Source organism: Equus przewalskii, chromosome 25, assembly GCF_037783145.1.
Source record: "Equus przewalskii isolate Varuska chromosome 25, EquPr2, whole genome shotgun sequence".
NCBI classification, from domain to species: Eukaryota; Metazoa; Chordata; class Mammalia; order Perissodactyla; family Equidae; genus Equus; species Equus przewalskii.
Genome location: NC_091855.1, coordinates 7,118,284 through 7,141,927, shown reverse-complemented (window position 1 = coordinate 7,141,927; position 23,644 = coordinate 7,118,284). Strand labels below are relative to the sequence as shown.

Sequence of the window (23,644 nt, the reverse complement as noted above, 5' to 3'; positions counted from 1 at the left end):
GTGGAGATGGAATCCAGACTGTAATCATTTGACGAATGAAAGAAGAGGAAACCTGGCTATGAATGAAATGGAGAGACATGGGAGCAGTTTGAGGAGGATGCAAGGTAAAGGGAAAGCATGGCTGGGCATTATTAAAATCTTTAAACAATTTAGAATTCCCATTATTTGGAGGATAGTCCAATAAACTGTTATATCTATCAATGTTATGCAGTCATTAAAACTGATCATTACATAGAGTGTTTTTAATGGCATGAGAAAATTTTCCTAGGTGACAAAAATACATAAAATTGTCTGGCTAGTAAATCTCAATTATGTAAATAGTAAGCCTGAGATTACTATATTATGAACCCAGATGTTAACACAACACTCTATCTTAATAACTATACTATATTGCTTCCAAAAAAAGACTAATGCACAAATCTCAATGAATTCATTAACTGAAAATTAGTCCAAAAAGTTATCCTTTAACATAGCTTGATTGAACTGTTCCACATGCTAAATAAATGGAATAATAATAATAAAAAAACCTAATTGGCACATTTCAAATAATTTCAATCATTTCTAAAGAGAATGTATTGCTGTATTACCAACCTAGGAGGCTACTATAAACTCAGTTGGAAATAAAGTAAGGGGTAAAAGAAATTCATTTCTCAACTGATACAGACTCATTGTTCATTCTGCTTATAAGTACCTGTAAAAACTTCATGAACAGCAAGAGAGTGAAAATAAAATTGTGATCATTGTGAAAAATTTTCCTCCCATTACTTTCTGCCTTCGGTTCAGATACCTTAAGACACTAGTAACTAGCAGTCCTACTGGAAGTCATTCTTCAGAGTATATTCAAAGTTGAAAAGAAATGCATAAAGAGCCAGATCTACAGAATGGCCTCTAGCAGTCATACTCAGACTACCCTAACATTGCTAATTCCAATGAGTATTCACATGATGAATGGGATAAATCCTTTTCCTTTCACATATATCAAAAGGATACTTGAAAATGAAGGAAGAGATTTTACTAAAAACTTTTAAAATTTCTGAATTGAAGTATATGAAAAGAAAATGAATATATGAAAACATTCAGACTGTGTTAAGTGTTAAAAAAAGCACAAAGTGTGAAAATACTATAAAATTTTATTATATTGAAAATAAATATATATACATTATGTAACCTTCAATGAGATCCACTATCATTACTTAAAAACACAGATATGTATATCTTTTAAGTATGCAAAAATTATACAGTTGTTGACTTCTGTAAGGCAAATCACCTACCACACATTTAAGAAAGCATTAAAAAATTCATTATCAATCTTCTACAAATGTTTTATATTTACCAAAGCCCACCACAATTCATAGGGCACAAATATTGGCCAACTAGTTCTAACTCTGAGGTTAGACATAAAGTTGGTTTTTTTTAATCATTAAGATAGCTAAGAGAATCAACTTTAAAGAGCTTAGCTTTTCTCAGGCACGTGGGAGGAGAGAGGAAAGTCCATGGAAGTTATGAGGAATCAGATTCTTACTTTTCTAGAATGAAAAAATAAAAAGATCTCATTTGATGACAATACAAGTCAAAATGGGCTCTAATACAAATGTATATGGAGAGGTTTTGAAGAATAAATTGGATATCCCAGGGGAGGGTCAGCCGCTTGTACCGTAAGGTTTCTTAGAAGTAGTGGATGAGCTTGTATACTGTAACGTTCCTCATCATCATTTGTGGCATAAAGCAATTCCCAAGAAAGATTGGCCCACTGACCTCTAACAGCTTCGGCATTTAACTTCCCAACTTGGATCAATAATTCTTGAAGGGTAAGTACTCTCCCAGTGTAAACTCCCTTTAAAGTATAAAAAGTGGGGGTGGGGGGGATGAGGGGAGGCAGAGAAAAAAAAGAAATTATATTCAGGCCTTTATATTTTATTTATAAACTTAGAGAAAAATTCCATTATAGTTAAGTGAACTTAAATAGAAAGTGGTATATTAAAATGTACACACATGAGTTGCTTGTCTTCAGAATCAAGAATCACTTCTATTTGGTAGCTCTCTGAATAAGTATGAGAAGAAAAATTCCCTGACAGTCATTTCACTCAATGACCAGAAAAGCAAAGTCTCAGATACTTCTCTTTCCTTTCCTTTTCTATTCCCTCACCCTATCTGGCCTCAGCAATGCATAAGTCATAAATACTAGTCACTGAATAATCACGTTACAGGCTCTTTTTAAAAACAGCTTTGTTGAGATACAATTCACCTACTATACAATTTACTATGTAAAGTGTACAATTTAATAGTTTTTTAGTACATTCAGATATGTACTAGCACCACAGCCAATTTTAGAACATTTTCATGATATCAAAAAAACCCCCTGTAATCTTTCACTAAGACCCTCCTATCCCTTTGTTTCCCAGTCCTACGCCACCAATGTACTTTCTACCTCTACAGATTTGCTTATACTGGAAATTTCATGAGAATGGAATCATATAATATGTGGCCTTTTGTGACTGGCTTCTTTAATTTAGCATAATGTTTTAAGATTCATTCATGTTGTAGCATGTATCAGTACTTCATTCCTTCCATGGGTGAATAGTATTCCATCATACGGCTATATCACAACTCGTGCATTCATTCATCAGTTGATGTACAGTTGGGTTGTTTCCATCTTTTGGTAATTATGAATAATGCTGCTATAAATCTCCATATACAAGTTTTTATGTGGACCTGTTTTCATTTCTTTTGGTATATACTCAGGAGAGGAATTTCCAGGTCATATGGTAACTCTGTTTACTCATTTGAGAAACTGCCAGAATGTTTTCCAAAGTGGTTGCACCATTTTACACTTCTGCCAGAACTGTATTAGAATTCCAATTTCTTTATATCCTCACCAACATTTATTATTTGACTTTTTGATTTTAGCCATCCTAGTCTGTATGAAGTGGTATCTCATTGTGGTTTTGATTTGCATTTCCTTGATGAATGATGAAGAACATCTTTTCATGTGCTTACTGCCCCATTTGATCTCCTTTGGAGAAATGTCTACACAGATCCTTTGCTCTTTTTAAATTGGGTTGTCTTTTTATTATCGAGTTGTAACAGTTCTTTATATATTCTAGTAACAAGTCCCTTATCAGATATACGCAAATAGTTTTTCTATTCTGTGAGTTGTCTTTTTACTTTCTTGATGGTGTCCTTTGAAGCATAAAAGTTTTTACTTTTGATGAAGTCCTATTTATTCATTTTTTTCTTTTGTTTCTCATTTTTTTGGTGTCATATTTAAGAATCCATTGCCAAGTTTAAGATCATGAAGATTTACTCCTATGTTTTCTTCTAAGATTTTTATGGTGTTAGCTCTTACATTTAGGTCTTTGAGCCATTTTGAGTTCATTTTTGTATCTACCATGAAGTTAGGGTCTGCAGTTAGTTGAACAACTTCCCTCAGAGAAAAGACATCCCAGTCCTAACCCATGGTAGCTGTGAATGTGACCTTATTTGGAATGGGTCTTTGCTGTAATTAAGTTAAGGATCTCAGGATGAGATCATCCTGAATTTAGGTGGGCTCTAAATCCAATGACTCGTGTCCTTACAAGAGAAAGAAGTGAGAGAATTGATACAGGACATAGGAAAGAAGTCATGTGAAGACAAGGGAGAGACTGGAGTTATGCTGTCACAAGCCAAGGAATGCCAGGAGTCACCAGAAGCTGGAAGAGGTAAGACAGGATTCTCCTTTAGAGTCTTCAGAGGAAGTGTAGTTCTGCTGGGACCTTGATTTCAGACTTCTCACCTCTAGAAGTGTGAGAGAATAAATTTCTGTTGTTTAAAGTCACCTAGTTTGTGGTAATTTGTTGCAGCAGCCCTGGAAACTAATACAGGGTCTAATGTCATTCTTTTGAATATGCTATTCAATTGTTTCAGCACCATTTGTTGAAAAGACTATTCTTTTCCTATAGAATGGCCTTGGCGCCCTTGTTAAAACCAGTTAATCATAGACACATGGGTTTATTTTGCATTTCAATTCAATTTCATTGATTTATATATCTATCTCTATGCCCATGCTATACTGTCTTGACTACTATAGGTTTGTAGTAAATTTTGAAATTTGAAAGTATTAGTCTGCCAATTTTCTTTTTAAGATTATTCTGGCTATTCAGGGTCCCTTGCAATTCTATATGAATTTCAGAGTCAGCTTGCCAATTTCCATAAAGAAGCTAGCTGGGATTCTGACAGGGATTGTGTTGAATCTGTAGATAAATTTGGGGAGTACTGCCATCTTAATATCATTTTGATCCATGAACATGGGATGTTTTTCCATTTATTTAGATCTTTAATTTCTTCTTTCAACAATGTTTTGTAGCTTTTAGAGAACAAGGTTTATACTTTTCTTGTTAAATTTATTCCCAAGTATTTTATTCTTTTTGATGCTACTGTAAGTAGAATTGTTTTTTTAATTTCATTTTGGGATTGTTCACTCCTAGTGTATGGAAACACAATAGATTTTTGTATGTTGATCTTGTATCCTGCCACCATGCTGAACTTGTTTATTAGTTCAAAGTTTTTTAGTGGATTCCTTAGATTTTCCATATACAAGATCATGTCATCTGTGAATAGAGATAATTTCACTTCTTCCTTTCCAATCTGAATGCCTTTTACTTTTCTTGCCTAATTACCCTGATGAGAATCTCTAGTATAATGTTTAATAATAAATGGTGAGAGTGGACATCCTTGTCTTATTCCTGATCTAAGGGGAAGCACTCTGTCTTTCACTAATAAGTATGATGTTAGCTGTGGGGTTTTCATAGTTGCCTTTATCAAACTGAGGAAGTTCCTTTCTATTCCTAAGTTTAAGTGTTTTTAAAATGAAAGGGTGTTGGATTTTGTCAAATGCTTTTTCTGTGTCTATTGAGATGATTATATGGTTTTTGTTTTTTATTCTATTGATATGGGGTATTACATTAATTCATTTTTGGATGTTAAACCAACCTTGCATTCCTGGGATAAATGCCACTTGGTCACAGTGTATAATTCTTTTTATGTATTGCTGGATTCAGTTTGCTAGTATTTTCTTAAGGATTTCTGCATCCATATTGAGAACAGATATTGGTCTGTAGTTTTCTCTTGTATTGTCTTTGTACGCTTTTGGTACAGGGTAATACTGGCTTTACAGAATGAGTTGGAAAATGCTCTTCCATTTTTTGAAAGACTTTGTGAAGAACTGGTCTTAATTATTCCTTAAATATTTGGTAGAATTAGGCAGTAAAGCCATCTGGGTCTTGGCTTTTCTTTATGGTCAGTTATTACTAATTTAGTCTCTTGTTATACACCTGTTCAGATTGTCTATTTCTTCTTGAGTCAGTTTCAGTACTTTGTAGGAATTTATCCATTTCTTCTAAGTTATATAAATCATTGGCATACAAGTGTTCATAGTATTCCTTTATAACCACTTTCATTTCTATAAGGTCAGTAGTACTGTCCCCCTTTTCATTTGGTTCTAGTATTTTGAATCTTCTCTCTTTTTTCTTGGTCAAACCAAGACAAAAAGTTTCAGTTTGGCCGATCTCTTCAAAGAACCTGCTGTTGGTTTCATTAATTTTTTCTATTGTTTTTACAGTTTCTATTTCATAATTACCTCTCTAGTCTTTATTAATTCCTTCTGTCTGCTTTAAGTTTAGTTTGCTCTTCTTTTTTCCATTGTCATAAGATGGAAGGTTAAGCTATTGATTTGAAATCTTTCTTCATTTTTAATATAGACATTTTAAAGTTATACATTTCCCTTTAAGGACTGTTATAGTTGCATCTCACAAGTTTTAGTATACTGTGTCTTCATTCTCATTTATCTCAATGTATTTTCTAATTTCTCCTTTGACCCACTGGTGACTTAGACATGTGTTGTTTAATTTCCACGTATCTTTGAGTTTCCCAAATTTCTTTATTGATTTCTAATTGTATTTCCTTGGGGTCAGAAGGCATACTCTGTAGGTTTTCAATCCTTTTAAATTTATTAAGTTTGTTTTATATCCTAGCATATGGTTTATCCTGGAGAATGTTCCATGTGCACTTTAAAAGAATGCATATTCTGTTGTCTATAGGTGTCTGTTTGGTATAGTTGGTTTACAGTTTTGTTCAAATCTTCTACTTTTTTCCTTTGATCTTCTGCCTAGTTGTTCTATCCATGACTGAAAGTAGGGTATTGAAGTCTCCAACTATTAATGTTGAATTGTCTATTTCTCTCTTTATTTCTGTCAGTTTTTTGCTTCACATATTTTGGTGCTCCATTGTTAGCTGCAAATATGATTATTCTATCTTCCTGATGGACTGACCCTTTTATCATTATAAAATGTCCCTCAATCTCTAGTAACATTTTTTGTTTTAAAGCCTATTATTTTCTGACATTAGTGGAGGTACTCCAGCTTTCCTGCTGTTGTTTGCATGACATACCTTTTTCATCTTTTCACTTTCAATTTATTTGTGTCTTTGTATATAGTGTATCTTCCATAGAAAGCATATAGTTTGATCTTGTTTCCAAATTCAGTCTGACAATCTCTCCCTTTCATTTTGATAGTTTAATATACTCCCATTCAATGTTATTATCGATATAGTCAGATTTATGTCTGTCATTTTCCTTTCTGTCTTCCATATCTTGTCTTTTTTTGTCCCTCTGTTCCCCTGCTACTGCTTTCTTTTGCATTAAATGACTATTTTTAATGTATACTTTTAATTTCTTTAATGATTTTTTTTTTAACTTTTTTTAAAAAAATTATTTCCTCAGCGGTTGCTCTAGGGCTTAACATATATGTCTTATCAGAGTCAGGTTCAGTTTATACTAACTTAATTCTGGTGAGATATAGAAATAAAAATCCTATATAGTTCTATTCTCTTTTCTTTCCTATTTGTGGTATTGTTATACATGTTACATCTATAAATGTTACAAGCCCTATAATGTATTGTTCTAATTATTACATTATATACTTTTAAAGAAACTGAAAGGGAACAAGTATATATTTATTGCTTTTGCTATATTCTTATCATATTATAGCAATATTTTGCTATATTTCTATTTATCATTTCTAGTTCTCTTCCTTTATTCCTATGGATTCAAGTTATTACCTGGAATAATTTCTTTTGCCCAATACAGCTTTGTTCCCACTGGCCTGCTTTGTGCAATTATTGGCAAATACATTACATTTCTATATGTTATAGGTCCAACATTACATTATATACATATTGCTTTATACAATTGCTTTTCAAGTCAGTTAAGAGGAGAAGAAATATGCATTTATATTGTTTTTTATAATTACAGTACCTTACTAATGATCTTTGTTGTTCCTTATATGATTTAAAATTATCATCATCTGGGGTCACTTGCTTTCAGCCTGAAGAACTCTTGGTATTTCTTGTAAGGTGGGTCTGCTAGCAACAAAATTCTGTTTTTGTTTATCTGGGAATATTTACCTTCATTTTTGGAAAGATAGCTTTGTCGGATATAGGATTCTTGGTTGACAGTATTTTGGGGTTTTTAAAAGGCATTTTGAATATGTTATCCCATGCCTTCTGGCTGCCATTGTTTCTGATGACAGGTTGGCTGTTAATCTTATCAGAGTTCCATTAACAACTTAGGAATCATTTTTGTCTTGCTACTTTCAAGATTATCTCCTGGTCTTTGACTTTCAGCATTTATAGTATGATAGGTCTATTTGTATTAATTCTACTTGAAGTTTGCTGTGCTTCCTGGATGTGTAGATTAATGTTTTTCACTAGATTTGGGAAGTTTTCAGCCATTATCTCTTTGAATAATTTTTCTGCTCCTTTCTCTCTTTTCCCCTTCTGGCACCCTCACTATGTGTATGCTGGTGCTGTTAATGGTGTCCCACATTTCTGTAAGGCTCTCTTCCTTTTTATTCATTCTTTTTTCTCTCTCTTCTTTGGACTGCATAATCTCTATTGACCTAGAATCTTCAAGTTTACTAATTCTTTCTTTCACCAGTTCAAATCTATTGTCGAGTTCCTTTAGTGAATTTTTCATTTGGTTCTTTGTTTTATAATTTCTATCTCTACTGATACTCTGTCTCTATTTGATCCAAGATTGTCATCATACCTTCCTTTACTTTTTTATTAAGATATAATTGACATATAACATTATATTAGTTTCAGTTGTACAACATAATGACTTGGTATTTGTATATATTATGAGATGATCACCATGATAAGTCTAGTTAATACCCATCACCACACAGTTACAAATGAGAACTTTTAAGATCTACTTTTTCAGCTCCTTTCAAATATACAATGCAGTATTCTTAACTATAGTCACCATGCTGTACATTACATCCCTGCGGCTTATTTATTTTGTAACTGGATGTTTGTAACTTTGACTACCTTTACTTATTTCACCCACTCCCCAAACCTTGCCTCTAGCAACCACCAATCTGTCCCTTTATCTATGAGTTTTGTTTTTGTTTTTTCTTTGTTTTAGATTCCACATATATGTGAGATCATACAGTATTTCTCTTTCTCTGACTTATTTCACTTAGCATAATGCCGTAAAGGTCCATCCATGTTGTCGCAAACAGTAAGATAGCAAGATTTCCTTCTTTGTTATGGCTGAATAATATTCCATTATGTGTGTGTATGTATGTATGTATATACAGTCATGTGCTGCAAACAATGTTTCTTTTGGTCAATGACAGACTGCATATATGACAGTGGTCCCATAAGATTGTAATGGAGTTGAAAACTTCCTATTGCCTGGTCATCGTCATAGCTGTTGTAATGTCATAGCACAATGCATTACTTGCTTGTTTGTGGTATTACTGCCCCTGTGGGCAATATTAAGATATTAACACCCTCCAGTGGGACAAGATGTGGAGATGGAAGACAGTGATATTGATGATCCTGTCCCTGTGTAGGCCTAGGCTAATCTATGCATTGGTGTCTTAATTTTCAATAAAAGTCTAAAAAGTAAAAAGAAAAAAACTTTTAAAATAGAAAAAAGTTTACAGAATAAGGATATAAATAAAGAAAACACTTTTGTACAGCTGTACAATGTGTTTGTGTCTTTAGCTAAGTGTTATTACAAAAGAGTCAAAACGTTGAAAAACATTTTAAAGTGTATAAAGTAAAAAACTTACAGTAAGCAAAGGTTATTATTGAAAAAAAAGTTTAAAAAAATAAATTTAGTGTAGCCTAAGTGTACAGTGTTTATAAAATCTACAGTAGCATACAGTAATGTCCTAGGCCTTTACATTCACTCACCACTCACTTACTGACTCAACCTGGAGCAACTTCCAGTCCTGCAAGCTCCATTCATGGTAAGGGCACTATACAGGTATACCATTTTTATCTTTTATAGCATATTTTTACTATGCCTTTTCTATGTTTAGATAAATAAATACTTACCATTGTGTTACAATTACCTACAGTATTCAGTCCAGTAACATGCTGTACAGGTTTGTAGCCTAGGAGCAATAGGCTATACCATATAGCCTAGGTGTGTAGTAGGCCATCTGGGTTTGTGTAAATACACTCTACAATATTCGCACAATGATGAAATTGCCTGATACATTTCTCAGAACGTATCCCCATCATTAAGTGATGTATGAATGTATGTATGCATGAAAATACACACAGTGCATTTTCTTTATCCATTCATCAATGGACACTTAGGTTGCTTCCATGTCTTTCCTATTGTAAATAATGCTGCAATGAACATGGAGGTGCACATATATTTTTGAGTTAGTATCTTCATTTCCTTTGAATAAATACCTACAAGTGGAATTGCTGGATCATATGGTAGTTCTATTGGTAATTTTTTGAGAAACCCATAGTGGCTGCACCAGTTTACATTCCCACCAACAGTGCACAAGGGTTCCCTTTTTCTCCACATCCTTGCCAATACTTATTTCTTGTCTTTTTGATAATAGTCATTCTAACAGATGTGACATGATATCTCATTGTGATTTTGATTTGCATTTCTCTGATGATTAGTAATGCTGAGCACCTTTTCACATACCTCTTGACCATCTGTATGGCTTCTTTGGAAAAATGTCTATTTAGATTCTCTGCCCCTGTTGTTATTTTGCTGAGGAAGATTAGCCTGAGCTAACATCTGTTGCCAATCTCCCTCTTTTTGTTTTTGCTTGAGGAAGATTAGCCCTGAGCTAACATCTGTTGCCAATCTCCCTCTTTTTGTTTTTGCTTGAGGAAGATTAGCCCTGAGCTAATATCTGTGCCAATTTTTCTCCACTTTATCTGTGGTTCCTGTGCCTGGATGTCTGCTTCCTTTCTTAGGTTAGGGAATTTTTCAGCTATTATTTCTTCAAATAGGTTCTCTGCCCCTTTGTCTCTCTCTTCTTCTCCTGGACACCTATAATATGGATGTTAGTAGGCTGGACGCTGTCCCAGAGGTCCCTTAGACTGTCCTCATTCTTATTAACTCTTTTTTTCTGTTCAGGGCTTGGGTGATGTCCTCTACTCTTTTATCCAGATAACTGATCTCTTACTGTATGTAATCTACTCTGCTGCTAATTCTCCCTAGTGAATTTTTAATTTCTATTATTGTATTCTTCAGTTCTGATTGGTTCTTTTTTTATATTTTCCAATTCTTTGTTGAAGTTCTGTGTTCATCTGTTCTCCCAAGATTAGTGAGCATCTTTGACTATTAGTCTGTACTCTTTATCAGGTAGATTGTTTATCTCTGTTTCATTTAGTTCCTTTTCTGAGAATTTGTCCTGTTCCCTTATTTGGAACATCTTCCTTTGTCTCCACATTTTGCCTACTTCTCTGTGCTTATCTCTATGTATTGAGTAGATAAGCCATGTCTCTCAATCTTGCAGATGTGGCCTTATGTAAGTGATGACTTTGGGGCCCAGCAATGTGCTCCCCTCTCGTCACCATTTCCAAATGTTCCAGGAATGTCCCCTGTATGGGCTACGTGTGCCCTTCTGTTGTGGTGGGGTTGCTCTTGCTGCAGGCACACAGGTAGGCTAGGCTGGCCCTTGGGCTGGCTGGTTGTAAGGCTCAGCCATGTGCAGCTGCTACAGTCACTTTATTGGGTGCGTCAAGCCCCAGCATGGGTGGCAGTGCAGATCTGCTGCTGTTTTGCTGTTAAGTGAGTCAGGCCCCCAGCATGGCTGGTTGCCAGGCTCTGGGGCTCACAATTGGGGCAGGCCTCCAGCCTGTGAGGCTGTTGTCAGTTCTCTTGGGAGCGCAGATGGGTGGGGCCGGCCCCAGGTGGCAGCACACAATCATTTTAGGCACTGGTAGGCAGGGCAGATCCCCTGTGTGGCTGTTTGAGATGGCCAGCTACACAAGTCTGCTGTGGCAGACAGGCCCCACCACCCACAGGCCACACACCCTGCCAATGTAGGGCCACCCTGTCACACGCTCACTTGCCCTGCTGCAGAGGTCCCACACACCCTACCTACATGGGCCTGCCAATTTTCCATGGGCTTGCTGGTAGGTGGGGCCAGTCCATAGGGCAGGCTGCCTGCCTTGGCTCAGCTGGATTAAATTGGTACTCTAGTGGGTGGGGCAGACCCTCTCCCTGTGCTAACAGGTCAGAAGAAGAAATCCAATGGCATCTACCAGTTTCTGTGTCAGCACTACTATACTAGGTCACAATAACAGCTGCTGCCAGTGTCTCAGTCCCAGAGGAGGTGGGCCCAGCTGCCTCTTGCCTCTTTGAGATGCACTCAGAGCTTAGCAAGTGAGTCTCTTTTACCCAAGGACTATGCACCTTTCTTTCTGGTGATGTTACAGTTTCCTGAATGGGTGAATCTGTGTGTGGGTCCTTTAAGAGTAGGCATTTCTTTCTCTGAAGTTCAACAGTTTTTCTGGGGGTATTCCCAGTTGTTTTTAAAAGCCAGCAAAGCCAAGTATTATGATAATTTATCTTGGTTGTGCTGAATTCAAAGGCTGGGATGCTTACTGTGGCATGGATCTCCTGCTCAGATGCCCTACTGCTCTGGGAAAAGCTTTATACCTTAAGACTGTTCCCAGCTGTTAAGTGCCCAGGCCAGGAAGTGGTTTTTTCCCTCAGTAGAGGTATATTTCTTCCTCTTCTATCCCTGTCAATGTTGTCCCTTGTTGTGGGGATTCTTTTTATCCTGTTTCCAGTTCTCTCTCAGAGGTAATTGTTCCAAGAGTAGTTGTAGGTTTGCTGTGTCAGTGGGAGGAGGTGCTTTCAGAGTCCTCCTATGCCATCTTCCCAGCAATCTATACATTTTGGATATTAATCTCTTATCAGATATATGATTTGCAAAAATTTTCTCCCATTTGGTAGGCTGCTTTTCATTTTACTGATTGTTTTCCTTCCTGTGCAGATGCTTTTTAGTTTGATGCAGTTCCACTTGTTTATTTTTGCTTTTGCTGCCTTTGCCTTTGGTGTCAAGTCCAAAAAATGATTGGAAAGCCAAAGTCAAGGAGCTTACTGCCTATGTTTTCTTCTGGGAGTTTTATGTCTTCAGGTATTACATTCAAGTCTTTAATCCATTTTGAGTAAATTTTCTGTATGCTGTTAGACAGTGGTCAAGTTCCTTCTTTTGCTTGTTGCTATCCAGTTTTCTCAGCACCATTTATTGAAGAGACTGTCTTTTCCTCATTGTATATTCTTGGGTCCTTTGTTGTAAATTAATTAGTCATATATGCACAGGTTTATTTCTGAGCTCTCTATTCTGTTCTATTGATCTGTGTGCTTGTTTTTATACTAATACCATACTATTTTGATTACTATGGCTTTGTAATACAGTTTGAAATCAGGAAGCGTGATGCCTCCAGCTTTGTTGTTTCTCAAGATGGCTTTGGCTACTCAGCAGCTTTTGTGGTTCTATACAAATTTTAGGATTGTTTGTTCTATTTCTGTGAAAAATGTCACTGGAATTTTGATAGGAATTACACTGAATCTGTACATTGTTTTAAGTAGTATGGGCATTTTAACAATATTAAAACTTCCAACCCATGAGGACAGAATATCTATTTATTTGTGTCTTCTTCAATTTCTTGCATCAATGACCAACAGTTTTCAGTGTATAGGTCTTTTACCTCTTTGGTTAAATTTATTCCTAGGTATTTTATTCCTTTTGAAGCAATTGTACATGTGACAAATAAAAATGGCAAGCAATAGGATATATTGGAGAATATGAGGAAGCCATTTGGTATAAACCTAATTCGGCCTGACCTTGTCTTTCCAAAAGGGCCTGACCGTGGCTGTTGAGCATGCATTGTATATCTGCTTTAGATTTTCCCTATGGCAAGAGCAAAGGCCCTTGAGGTAAAGGTGCAACTTCCCTGCCCCTCCCAACATTGGCGTCTCCTTAAGGATTAATCATCTTTCCTTAGGCTAGAAACTGATTGCTGCGCTCACCTGTGGCTGCCCAGCTCGGGACAATAGACTTGCCTCCTGCTACACCCACCAAGATGGTAGACCCACTACCTGCTGTGTCCATCAAGTGCTGTGCCGATAGGGCAATCTTGTGACTATTGTGGGAGGGACATTTTAATCATATGTGAAACTCCCTGTTTGGGGGTATATAACCACTCTGTGCACCCACTTCTTTGGTGCCCTTTCTTCCTTTAGGAAGAAAGGCCCCGGGCCATGGTCCTCAGATTTCAGCTCAGAATAAACTCACCCAAATTTTCATTTACAGATTGGTTATGGATTATTTTCATCGACACATTGAATTGTGTTAATTTTTCTTTCTGACAGTTATTAGTGTATAAAAATGCAACAGATTATTATATATTGATTTTGTATCCTTCGACTTTACTGAATTCGTTTATTAGTTCTAGAAGTTTTCTGGTGGAATCTTTAGAGTTTTCTGGATATGTCATCTGCGAATAGTGATAGTTTTACTTCTTCCTTTCCAATTGGACACCTTTTATTTCTTTTTCTTGCCTAATTGCTCTGGCTAGGATTCCAATACGATAGTGAAAAAACAGTGGCAAAAGTGGGCATCTTTCTCTTGTTCTTGATCTTTGAGCAAAAGCTTTCAGCTTTTCACTGTTGAGTATGATGTTAGCTATGTGTCTTATATGGCCTTTATTATGTTGAGGTACATTCCCTCTATACCCACTTTGTTTACTTCTTTAATTATGGTTTCCTTCAGTCTTTTGAACATATTTATGATGGCTACTTTGAAATCTTTGTAAATCTGACATCTCGTCGTTCTCACAGGCAATTTCTGTTGTCTGCTTTTTTTCCTGCTGTATGGGTCAGACTTTGTTTCTTTTTATGTCATAATTTTTGTTGAAAACTGGACATTTTAGATAACACTGCAGTAATTCTGGGTACTGATCCTCCCTACCCTCTGCCCCAGGGCTTGTTATTGCTATTTGCTTATTAGTTTAGTGAGTGGTTGAATAACTTCAGTGAAGTCCATCCCTACCTTCACCCCAAAATGTGAAGTCTTTCATGTTGCAACCTCAGGGAGTGCACCTTGTGAAACCATGGGATGGCAGTGGTTTGGGCAGAGCTCTAGTCTATTGAGTGCTCACACCCAGTTGTTAAGTTCCACTAATTACCAGCTGGTTCTCTACATTTTCAACAATGACCTGGGGCATAAATTGGCTCCAAAGACTAATCCAATTACATTTGGGCTCCTTTGAAAGAACAGCTTTGGAGGTCAATGTTTGAGATTTACTTTGACTCCAGGAAAGCTCTTCTCTGCTGTTTCTTTCCCTGGTTCTCTCCGTTAATCTACTCAGCCTACAGTTTAGCTTATATCTTTAAGGAATTTACCAATTGCCTTTTAATTATTCCACAGTTTTTAAGAGAATCTTAGGCTTCAATGTTTTTACACTATTTTGAAAATAAAGTTGGTTCCTTTGGGAAGAGATTTGGGTTCTTTTTTTACGGTTTGCTTCTTCCACTGAGCAAAATCTCTAAGCCAGAGCTCTGAATCTGGAGGTGAGACAATGGCATGCTTCTCTCTCAGTGACATCCCTGCCTTAGGACATGAGCACTTGGTAGAGGGTGATCAGTAATCTCAGGTCTTCTTGGCTTGCCTCTCCCAGTGTGGAACCTCCACCTTATGAGTAAGCAAGGGTTATTAGGTCCCCAGTATTCTCAGCAGCACCATGCCCAGGGTAAAGCCTCCACCCAGTGAGTCAGGTTGGCCAGAAGAGACTTCCCATCTCCTAATTACACATGCCCAGAACTCAGTTTCACAATAGGTATCTGGGAGTAAGATGAGAAACGCTGAAGTCCTGCCTCTCCCAGGAAAATAGCCCTTCACCGGGGAGCTGAGGGGAGAGGGAGCCCTGTGTTCTTGACTATACCAGTCTGAATGGAGTTTCCATCTTACTGAGCTGGGAGGGAATGGGTCTCAGTTCAAATATTACTGTCTCACACTGTTCTTATTGGGTTTTAGTTGATTTTCTTGAATAAATGTTTCTTCATTTGCTGTAGCCATTAGGACCATTTCCAAGACTTTAAATGGCTATTTTAAAAAAAAAACTTTAGTCATTTTCATTGGGGAGTGTATCTGTGGAGCTCCTCAGGCTATAATGCCAGATGTGGAACCCACAATAAGCTCATAACATTGAATCTTTCATACCGTGCACACTCGATGACATTTTAAATGCAATGACAACAAGTACTAAATCTTAAAAAGTCAATCCCGATTTGGAGTCTTTCTTAATTGTCATAGGTCAGATTTGCTGCAAATTTACGTATGGATGTCAGCAAAAGAAATACTATGCCACTTACAAATTAATTTTTCTTTGGAGTCAAATCTAAAGCGATAATTAATACACTTGAATTTGGCATAAGAATACAATCCATTTAGTCAAATATGCTATAGCAATTACATTTACTTGGCTATTTCATAGGTCAGTTATTGAACAATGGCTACACAACTTTTTTTTTTTTGGAAGATTAGCCCTGAGCTAACAACATTCACCACCAATCCTCCTCTTTTTTTCCTGAGGAAGATTGGCCCTGAGCTAACATCCGTGCCCATCTTCCTCTACTTTATATATGGGATGCCTACCACACCGTAGCTTGCTAAGTGGTGCATAGGTCCGTACTCGGGATCCGAACCAGTGAACCCTGAGCTGCCGAAGCAAAGTGTGTGAACTTAACTGCTGTGCCACTGGACCAGCCCCTACTCAACATTTTTAATTGGCTCCTATTAGATGCCAAATTAGATTATTTCCAAAGTAAATAATCAGTCATTTTAGGATTGGACTATGTTGGCCATAAAGGCATGATTACAAATGTCTTAAAACTGTAATTAATATATCCATACCTAGAATGTTCTATCTCTATCACTTGGTTCAAATACTTTATAACTGATTTCTGTTCTTGAAGGTTAATACATGAAAATGTTTAAAAACACACTTTTAACTTACCATATTAGGATCATACCCCAGAGAAAACAAGTATGGTTTTTCTTGTAAAACTGCTTCCTTCCACTTTTCATCAGATACCAAACCAATGTGCCAGTCCCTTTCATATTCCTCCAGGCAGCCAGCCAGCTCTTTAAAGTCTTCTATTGGGCCTAAACTTGCCTTATCAATCATTAGTTTCAGAGTATATCTGAAAAATGGAAAACAAAGAATTTTAGAGTTTTTAAAATCAAGTTTATAGATGAAATAGATTTGTTCAATCAATATTTTTAAGACATTGAACTGAAATGATACATATTTCAGATAAAAAGATTATGGAAAAATGATGAAATTAAAGTGAAGAAATCCAGTAAGCCAAATGAAAAATAGTTTCTCCACATGAAGAAAACAGAAAGAAGTACAAATTATACACCTGATATAATCACAATACATAGCATTTTTCTCATTTTTAGGACAGCAATTATTTTTTAAAATTAGAAATGAAGGAGTATCTCCTTCTAGGTTATAAAAAAAATCAACATTTTTCTGCCAATGTTACAACTTGTATATAATCAAAATGAATTACCTGAAAGCTTTCAGTGCTAGTTGGAATAGTTCTGGCTTTTCTGTGAGCCAATCCAAGGAAAGAGACCAAGGCAAAACACCACTGTAAACTCTCAGTATATGACCAGGACTAGGAACCATATTGTCTACTCCAAACAAACTAAAATAACAAGTCAGTACTGCATGAACATAGAAGTCTTTTAAAACTCTATCCTTTGCAATTTCTTCCAGTACATTTGGGACGTTTTCTTCTGAATGAAAGCATTCCAACTGCCTTAAAACAAATTGGTACCAGTCTTCTGGAAATAATGAGCTCATCTCCCTCATTTTGGAATTAGGCAAACAGTTAGATGTCCACTCTTCCGGTAAGCTTAACAAGTGAGAATGAGGACAACTGAACTCCTTGAGAGGGATAAACACCATGTCTTCATGTTTTCCTTTGTCAATAGCAGGGTATCCCAATATAACTGCTTTGTAAAGACTGTTTTCAGGAACTGTGCCAGTAGAATGATCATCAACCCTCTGTGATACTACTGATCCTGGAATAGGCACATTTATATCTTGCAAAACTTTCAACTGATCTTTCTCTTCTTTTCCTGTTTTGATAGTTGTCTCATCATCAAAAACATTGTCATCAGACCAGTCATCCAAAGTTTCTGAATTTAAACTACCTGTATCTTCTGGGGATTGGGTTTGTGGTGAAGTATTCAAGTCAGGCAGGATTATTAGAGATGCTTTCCCTTTATTTTCAATTTTGTGAACATTCTCCTGCATGCTAGATCTTCTGGAGCAGTACCGAACAAGTATCCACACAAGCACTTTAACAAGGTCACCTTTAAATTCTTTCAAGTTATCATGAGAATCAATTATGCCAGATAGGACACTCCTGGCATCAGAATAGAGTTTCACAGGCAAAACGGTACAGGGTGTCAAGACACTTCCAAAGTGTTCACTAATGGAACATACTCTTGTGTATTCTTCTTGTTCAAAGGCACCTTCAAAAACTTCGTCAACTTTTCGAGCTTCAGCAGTATGACAGGATGTCTCTTGCAATTCTAATCCCTAAAGAGGGGAAAAAAGTACTTGAGTTTATGATGACTTATTACACAGAGAAAAGCAGCTAGTTCTGTAAATGCCCATGGATTGGATTCTCATAATAAAAATACGGAAAATTCAAAAAAATTTCTTTTACTGAAGAGTTACACCTTAACTCAGTTAATGGCACTTAACAGACGATGTTGGATACAGAGATGAAAAATAATGCTACTATTTTAAAAGAAATTATAGAAATTCCACTAGAAATTGGCAAAACAATTTTATTGAGTATCATTTTAAGTTTAAAAGACTATATCTGTAGTTAAGTTTGAATCACACTTATTAAAATCTTTCTTTTTTTTATGACAAGATAATACCTAGGCAAGTATGAGAGTTTTTATCTTTTCCAAAGATTGGCACCTGAGCTAACATCTGTTGTCAATCTCTTTTTTCCTTCTTCTTCTCCCTAAAGCCCACCCAGTACATAGTTTTATATCCTAGTTAGAGGTCCTTCTGGTTGTGCTATGTGAGATGCCGCCTCAGCATGGCTTGATGAGCTGTGCAATGTCTGCGCCCAGTATCCAAACCAGTGAAACCCTGGGCCGCCGAAGTGGAGCATGTGAACTTAACCGCTTGGCCACGGGGCTGGCCCTTAAAAACGTCCTTAAATCATAAAAATTTTTTGGGAGGGAAAGAAAGCAAAATTGGGATTACACAATATGCACAGTATTTTTGTGCATATCCTTTCCATCCTACTTTATATGATAGCATTATTATACTGTATGGATATGCCATAATTTGTTTAACTAGTCTCCTGTTCTAGCTTTTAAAATAATAACATAATAATAATATCAGAGATTTGAGTAATTATTGTGTGTCTCCTCCAACTACAAAGTAAACTTCATAAAGCTTTGCTACTGCTATATCCATAGTACCTAAACCAGTAGCTGGCACACAGCAGGTATGCAAAAAATGTATGTTGAAAGAATGAATATTATGGATATGTTTTTATATGAATTTTAAACACATTTTGATTACTTCCCTAGAATGAATCACTTGAAGAAGATGTACCAGGTCACTGTTTACTATTATTATAATTATTGTTTATCTAAATTATACATTTTTACAAAACTATCAGTGCCTTTAATAAAAGGCAATGGTGTCAGGCTATATTATAATCTAGGGAAAGAACATGGAATGACATCAGAAGCTGTTTTAAATCATAGCTCTGTCAGATGCTCGTACAGAATCCTGAGTAGGTCACCTATCCTCTCTGAGATTCCTTTTCCTTCTCTTTCAAAGAAAAATAATCCCAGTACATAAGGTTGTAAAGATTAAAGTAAGCAATGAAAGTGCTTGTAAACTTTAATGCATTATGTAAATGTTGGTAGATGGTATAGCTAAGCAAGCTTGTGTCCAAAAAAATGAAATAGAAAGAAAAAAGACTGCCACCAAAAAGTGTATCTTTACACCACATATGTCACAGAGCACAAAAGATCAATAAAAGGACCCACATTATGAGGTACTATAAAACCATACCATTTTAAAAATAGAACTATATTAAGCAATGAAAACATCCTCAATATTCTGCATAATTTTTTGCCTTCTCCTACTTGTAGAGGTTAGACTAGAGAAGAGGTTCCCAAACTTTAGATGAGTCAGCGTCACAGGAAGGCTGGTTAAAAGGCAAGATTCCTGGGCCCCAGAGTTTCTGATTCAGTAACTCTGGTGTAGGGCCCAAGAATTTCCATTTCTAACAGGTTCCCACAAAATGTTAGTAATTACTAATCTGGGGAACTGCATTTTCAGAACCACTGGACTAAAGGAACAGCTTTCTAGTCACTAGCAATGTTGTCCAATCTGTGCTAAGACAAAAAATTCATTCATTCAACAAATATTTCTTGAGGGCCTATTATGTGCCAGGCCTTGTTCCAGGGGCTTAGGACATATCTTCCAAATAAAAACAGAGATCCCTGTCCTTGTGACATTTACATTAGAGTGTGGAGGGACACAAGCATCAACAGTAAAACTAAGTAAATTACATGGTCTGTTAGAATGTATAAGTGCTATGAAAATAAAGAAAAAGTAAAGCAAAGGAAGAAGGATTGGGAATGAGGGGATGGGAATGAGAGTGCAATTTTAAACAGAATGGCCATAGGATACCTCATTGAGAAGGTGACATTTGAGCAAAGATTTAAAGGTGGTAAAGGAGTTAGCTGTGTGGTTATCTGAAGAACATGTTCCAGGCAGAGGGAACAGCCAGTAGGCTCGAGCAGAGTGAGAAGGTTAAAGTAGTAAATGAGGCCAAAGAGGAAATAGGGGGAGCTTGACCATTTAGGGCCTTGGCTTCTACTCTGAACGAAAGAAGAGATCCACTGCAGGGTTTTGAGTAGAGAAGTAACATGATCTGACTGGATTTTGAAGATCACGCTGGTCGAGAATAGACTGTAGTGGGGCAGAGGGAGAAGCAGGGAGACCAATCAGGAGGCTATTGCAATTATCCAGGAAAAGGATGAAGGTGACAGAGAGCATGGTGACGAGAAGTGGCAGGATACAGAATATGGCTTAAAGGCGGAGCCAACAGGAGTTCTTGTTGGATTGGATGCGGGGTATGGAAGTAAACAAGGAGTCAAATATCACTGGACTAAAGCCCAAATGTTTTTGGGCTGAGCAGCTAGAAGAATGGAGTTCTCACCAAGGACTCCTGGGCCCTGGGGCACTCTGATGTTAAAAGGTCAAGGAAAAGAGAAGGAACCATCAAAGGAGACTGACGAGGATTAACCCATGAAACAAATCAAAAGAAAAGATCAACGTGCCAAATGCTGCTGATAGGTCTGGTAAGGGCCTGAGAATTGACCATTGGATTTAGCAATGTGACAGCCACATTGGAGACCTAGGCAAGAGCAGTTTTTGGTGGAGTAATAGGTAACAGAGTCAAAAACCTAGACTACATTGAAGACAGAATAAGAGAAATGAAATTAGAGATATGACTATAAGCAACTCTAATATGGAATTTTCCTCTAAAAGGAAAGAGAAAAACAGGGTGTAGCAGGTAGGGGCAGTGGGGTCAAAAGAAGGTTTTTATTAAGTTGAGAACGCTTATATGATAGAAGAGTGAAAAAAATATTACCAAGTCACACTTTTGAGATGCTCAACTAGATAGGGATAAAAAGAAAAGGACTGGAAGAAAAGGGGGCAGGTATATTTTGTTACCATGCTCTGATATACAATCGACACTAGTCTGCCTATCAATATGTGCATATTGAAATATACTTTAAAAATCCCTAAGTGTTTTTACAGATAATTAAAAGATAGTCTTTCAAACTGAGATATTAATAGTGTTTTATGTGCACATAACAGGTAAAATTTTACACACATACTATAAAAATACTAAAGAGGTTTCAAATGAACATTGACCTTAATGTTAATACAGCAGTAAGTATAGCCATGTTCTAGAATCATTATCCATATTAAACGATCCTGAAAACGGCCCAAGTAATGAGACCCAGGTAAGAGGAGACCTAAAAGAAATCAGAAAAGAAAAAAGAAAGTAATTGTTCAAGCTTGTTTTATTTTTCCATGTGAATCTTCAAAATTGATAACATAATTGGAACTAATTCATAACTCCATCTACCCTCTTTTTATGTCAAGAATAGAAACAAATATTTATTGCATAACAGAAGGCATTAAATTAAGCTCTTTACAGGAACAGTTGCAAGAGAAAATCTACAGGTGATAATAAACAAGAATTCAAGGATATCTTTTCCAGAAAAACAAGAAATTAGAACTTGCTATATGAAATCCTAAATACATGTTAGATATATTAGGAAGAGTATTAAATATATAAAATCCAACTTCACATTAATGATTTAAAAGATTTTGTACATTTATATATACATGTATATAAAAATGTTTTGTGGTGTTGAAAATTTACATAAAGTTCTACATACTATACAAATATTTTAAAAACTTAGTTTTTCTCTCAATAGTATGTCTCTGAGATTTGCCCATGTTGATTATAAGCAGCTCAAAGTTATTCACTGTAACTACATTGAGAATTCATTGTATAAATAAAGCTGAACTTGAATATTCATTTCCCTGTTAATAAACATTTCAGATGTTTCCAATTTTTCACTATTCTAAATAATGCTGCAGAAATTACCTTTGTGCAAGTCTCCTTGTACAATGTGTTGTGCAGAAAAGAGTTAACATAACAGAACTGACTGCCATCCTCTGAAAGGTCTGCTTACAAAATTGGCCCTTGGCTGGCATCTGGGAACTTGTATTTCAGGAGAGTTCTCACCACCCTAACTGATAAAGAGTCTCTCGTGCCTCAACTGTTTGTGCAAACAATACAGTTTACACTGAACAAAACTGTTTGTGCAAGGAATACAGTTTATACCGAACATGTGCTTTCCTTTGGGAATTTGGTACGTGCTAGGCAGAGGGTGCCTACATGACCAGCTCCCAGTGAAAGTCCTAGGCATATTGAGTATCGAATCAACTTCCCTGGTAGTCAACATAACACACGTTGTCACAACGCGTTGCTGGGGAATTAAGCACGTTCTGGGTGATTCCACTGGGAGAGGACGCCTAGAAGCTTTGCACCTGGTCTCTTTTATCCCATGTGACTTTTCCCTCTGGTGATTTTGCTCTACATCCTTCTGCTGTAATAAATCTTAGCTGTGAGTATGGCTATACTCTGAGTCCTGTGAGTCCTCCTAGCAAATTATCACACCTGGGAATGGTCTCGGGGACCCTCAAAACATATGTGCAAGAGTTTCTCTAGAATTGGAATCACTGGATCATGGAATCTAAAATTGGCATCCCTAGGCCATGGGATATGTACATCTTTACTACAGACTATAAATTTACCCTTCAAGGTGGTTGTATGAATGTACACATTCCCTTACAACAGGTTCAAGAGTTCCTATTACCCATACTTGGTAACGTCAGACTTTTTACATTTTTGCCAATCAGATGTGCGGGAAATGTTACCTCATTGTTGTTGTTTTTTCCCCAGGAAATACTTTATAACATACTTCTTGGTTTAGTGTAATTGGTTTGATATTAAAGTAAAATTTCTACCTTATTACTAAGGAATTTATTATTTCAGATATGAGTTTAACCTTACAGGTATTTTAAAAAGTGGCACAGCATTATTATATAAATTAATTGGAACTGGATAAAAGTACTAAAAGTGTAGAATATTTCCTAGAAGAAGGGAAAATGATTATTCATAAAATATTTGTACTACAAAGATAAAATTTTTCCTAAACTATCTCACATAACAGATAATTAGAAAAGTTCAACCCAAGTAAACATTTCATTAAAATCCTAATTTTAAACTGCTACTCTGCCTGGAATCAATTTGCCAGGAAGTGGCAACAGTTCTAAAACAAATTTCAAAACCTAAGGTACATGGTAGGAGACAACAAACTACTGTCATCAGCTTATACCTTATCGAAAAGCAACATTAAGTGTAACATAATTGAATTTGCAGTTAGCGTCCAATGAAATTAATCATAAAATTATAATTATCATAAAATCAGTTCCTTCTCATCAAAAATCTTGCTAATATTTGCACAGAACTTCTATTGGGAGGCTACCAATCACGATCAAAGCCTTACATTATCTTGTCCTGTAACCTTGTCAGATTGCTTAACTAGCTATACAATAACTAAGAAGATAGAAGCCACATTCCTTAAGCTCTTCAATCTGACATCACATGAGGCTA

General features: G+C 36.3%; 1 protein-coding gene across 6 annotated transcripts in view; it reads right to left on the bottom strand.

Annotated features, from left to right (window-relative positions):
• PCNX4 (pecanex 4) overlaps window positions 1-23,644 on the bottom strand; it is a 55,424-nt gene that overhangs the window by 5,784 nt on the left and 25,996 nt on the right. For 3 of the 6 annotated variants that reach the window (XM_008519848.2, XM_070593130.1, XM_070593129.1), the window contains 4 exons: window positions 21,325-21,428; window positions 16,895-17,934; window positions 16,333-16,519; window positions 1,113-1,834 (listed from right to left, as the gene is read on the bottom strand). In XM_008519848.2, coding sequence (XP_008518070.2) covers window positions 1,583-1,834; window positions 16,333-16,519; window positions 16,895-17,934; window positions 21,325-21,428 — 1,583 coding nt within the window. In that variant the 3' untranslated portion in view covers window positions 1,113-1,582. Of the gene's footprint in view, window positions 1-1,112; window positions 1,835-3,196; window positions 3,775-16,332; window positions 16,520-16,894; window positions 17,935-21,324; window positions 21,429-23,644 lie in introns of those variants that run through there. The other 3 variants (XM_070593126.1, XM_070593128.1, XM_070593127.1) reach the window with 3 other exon arrangements.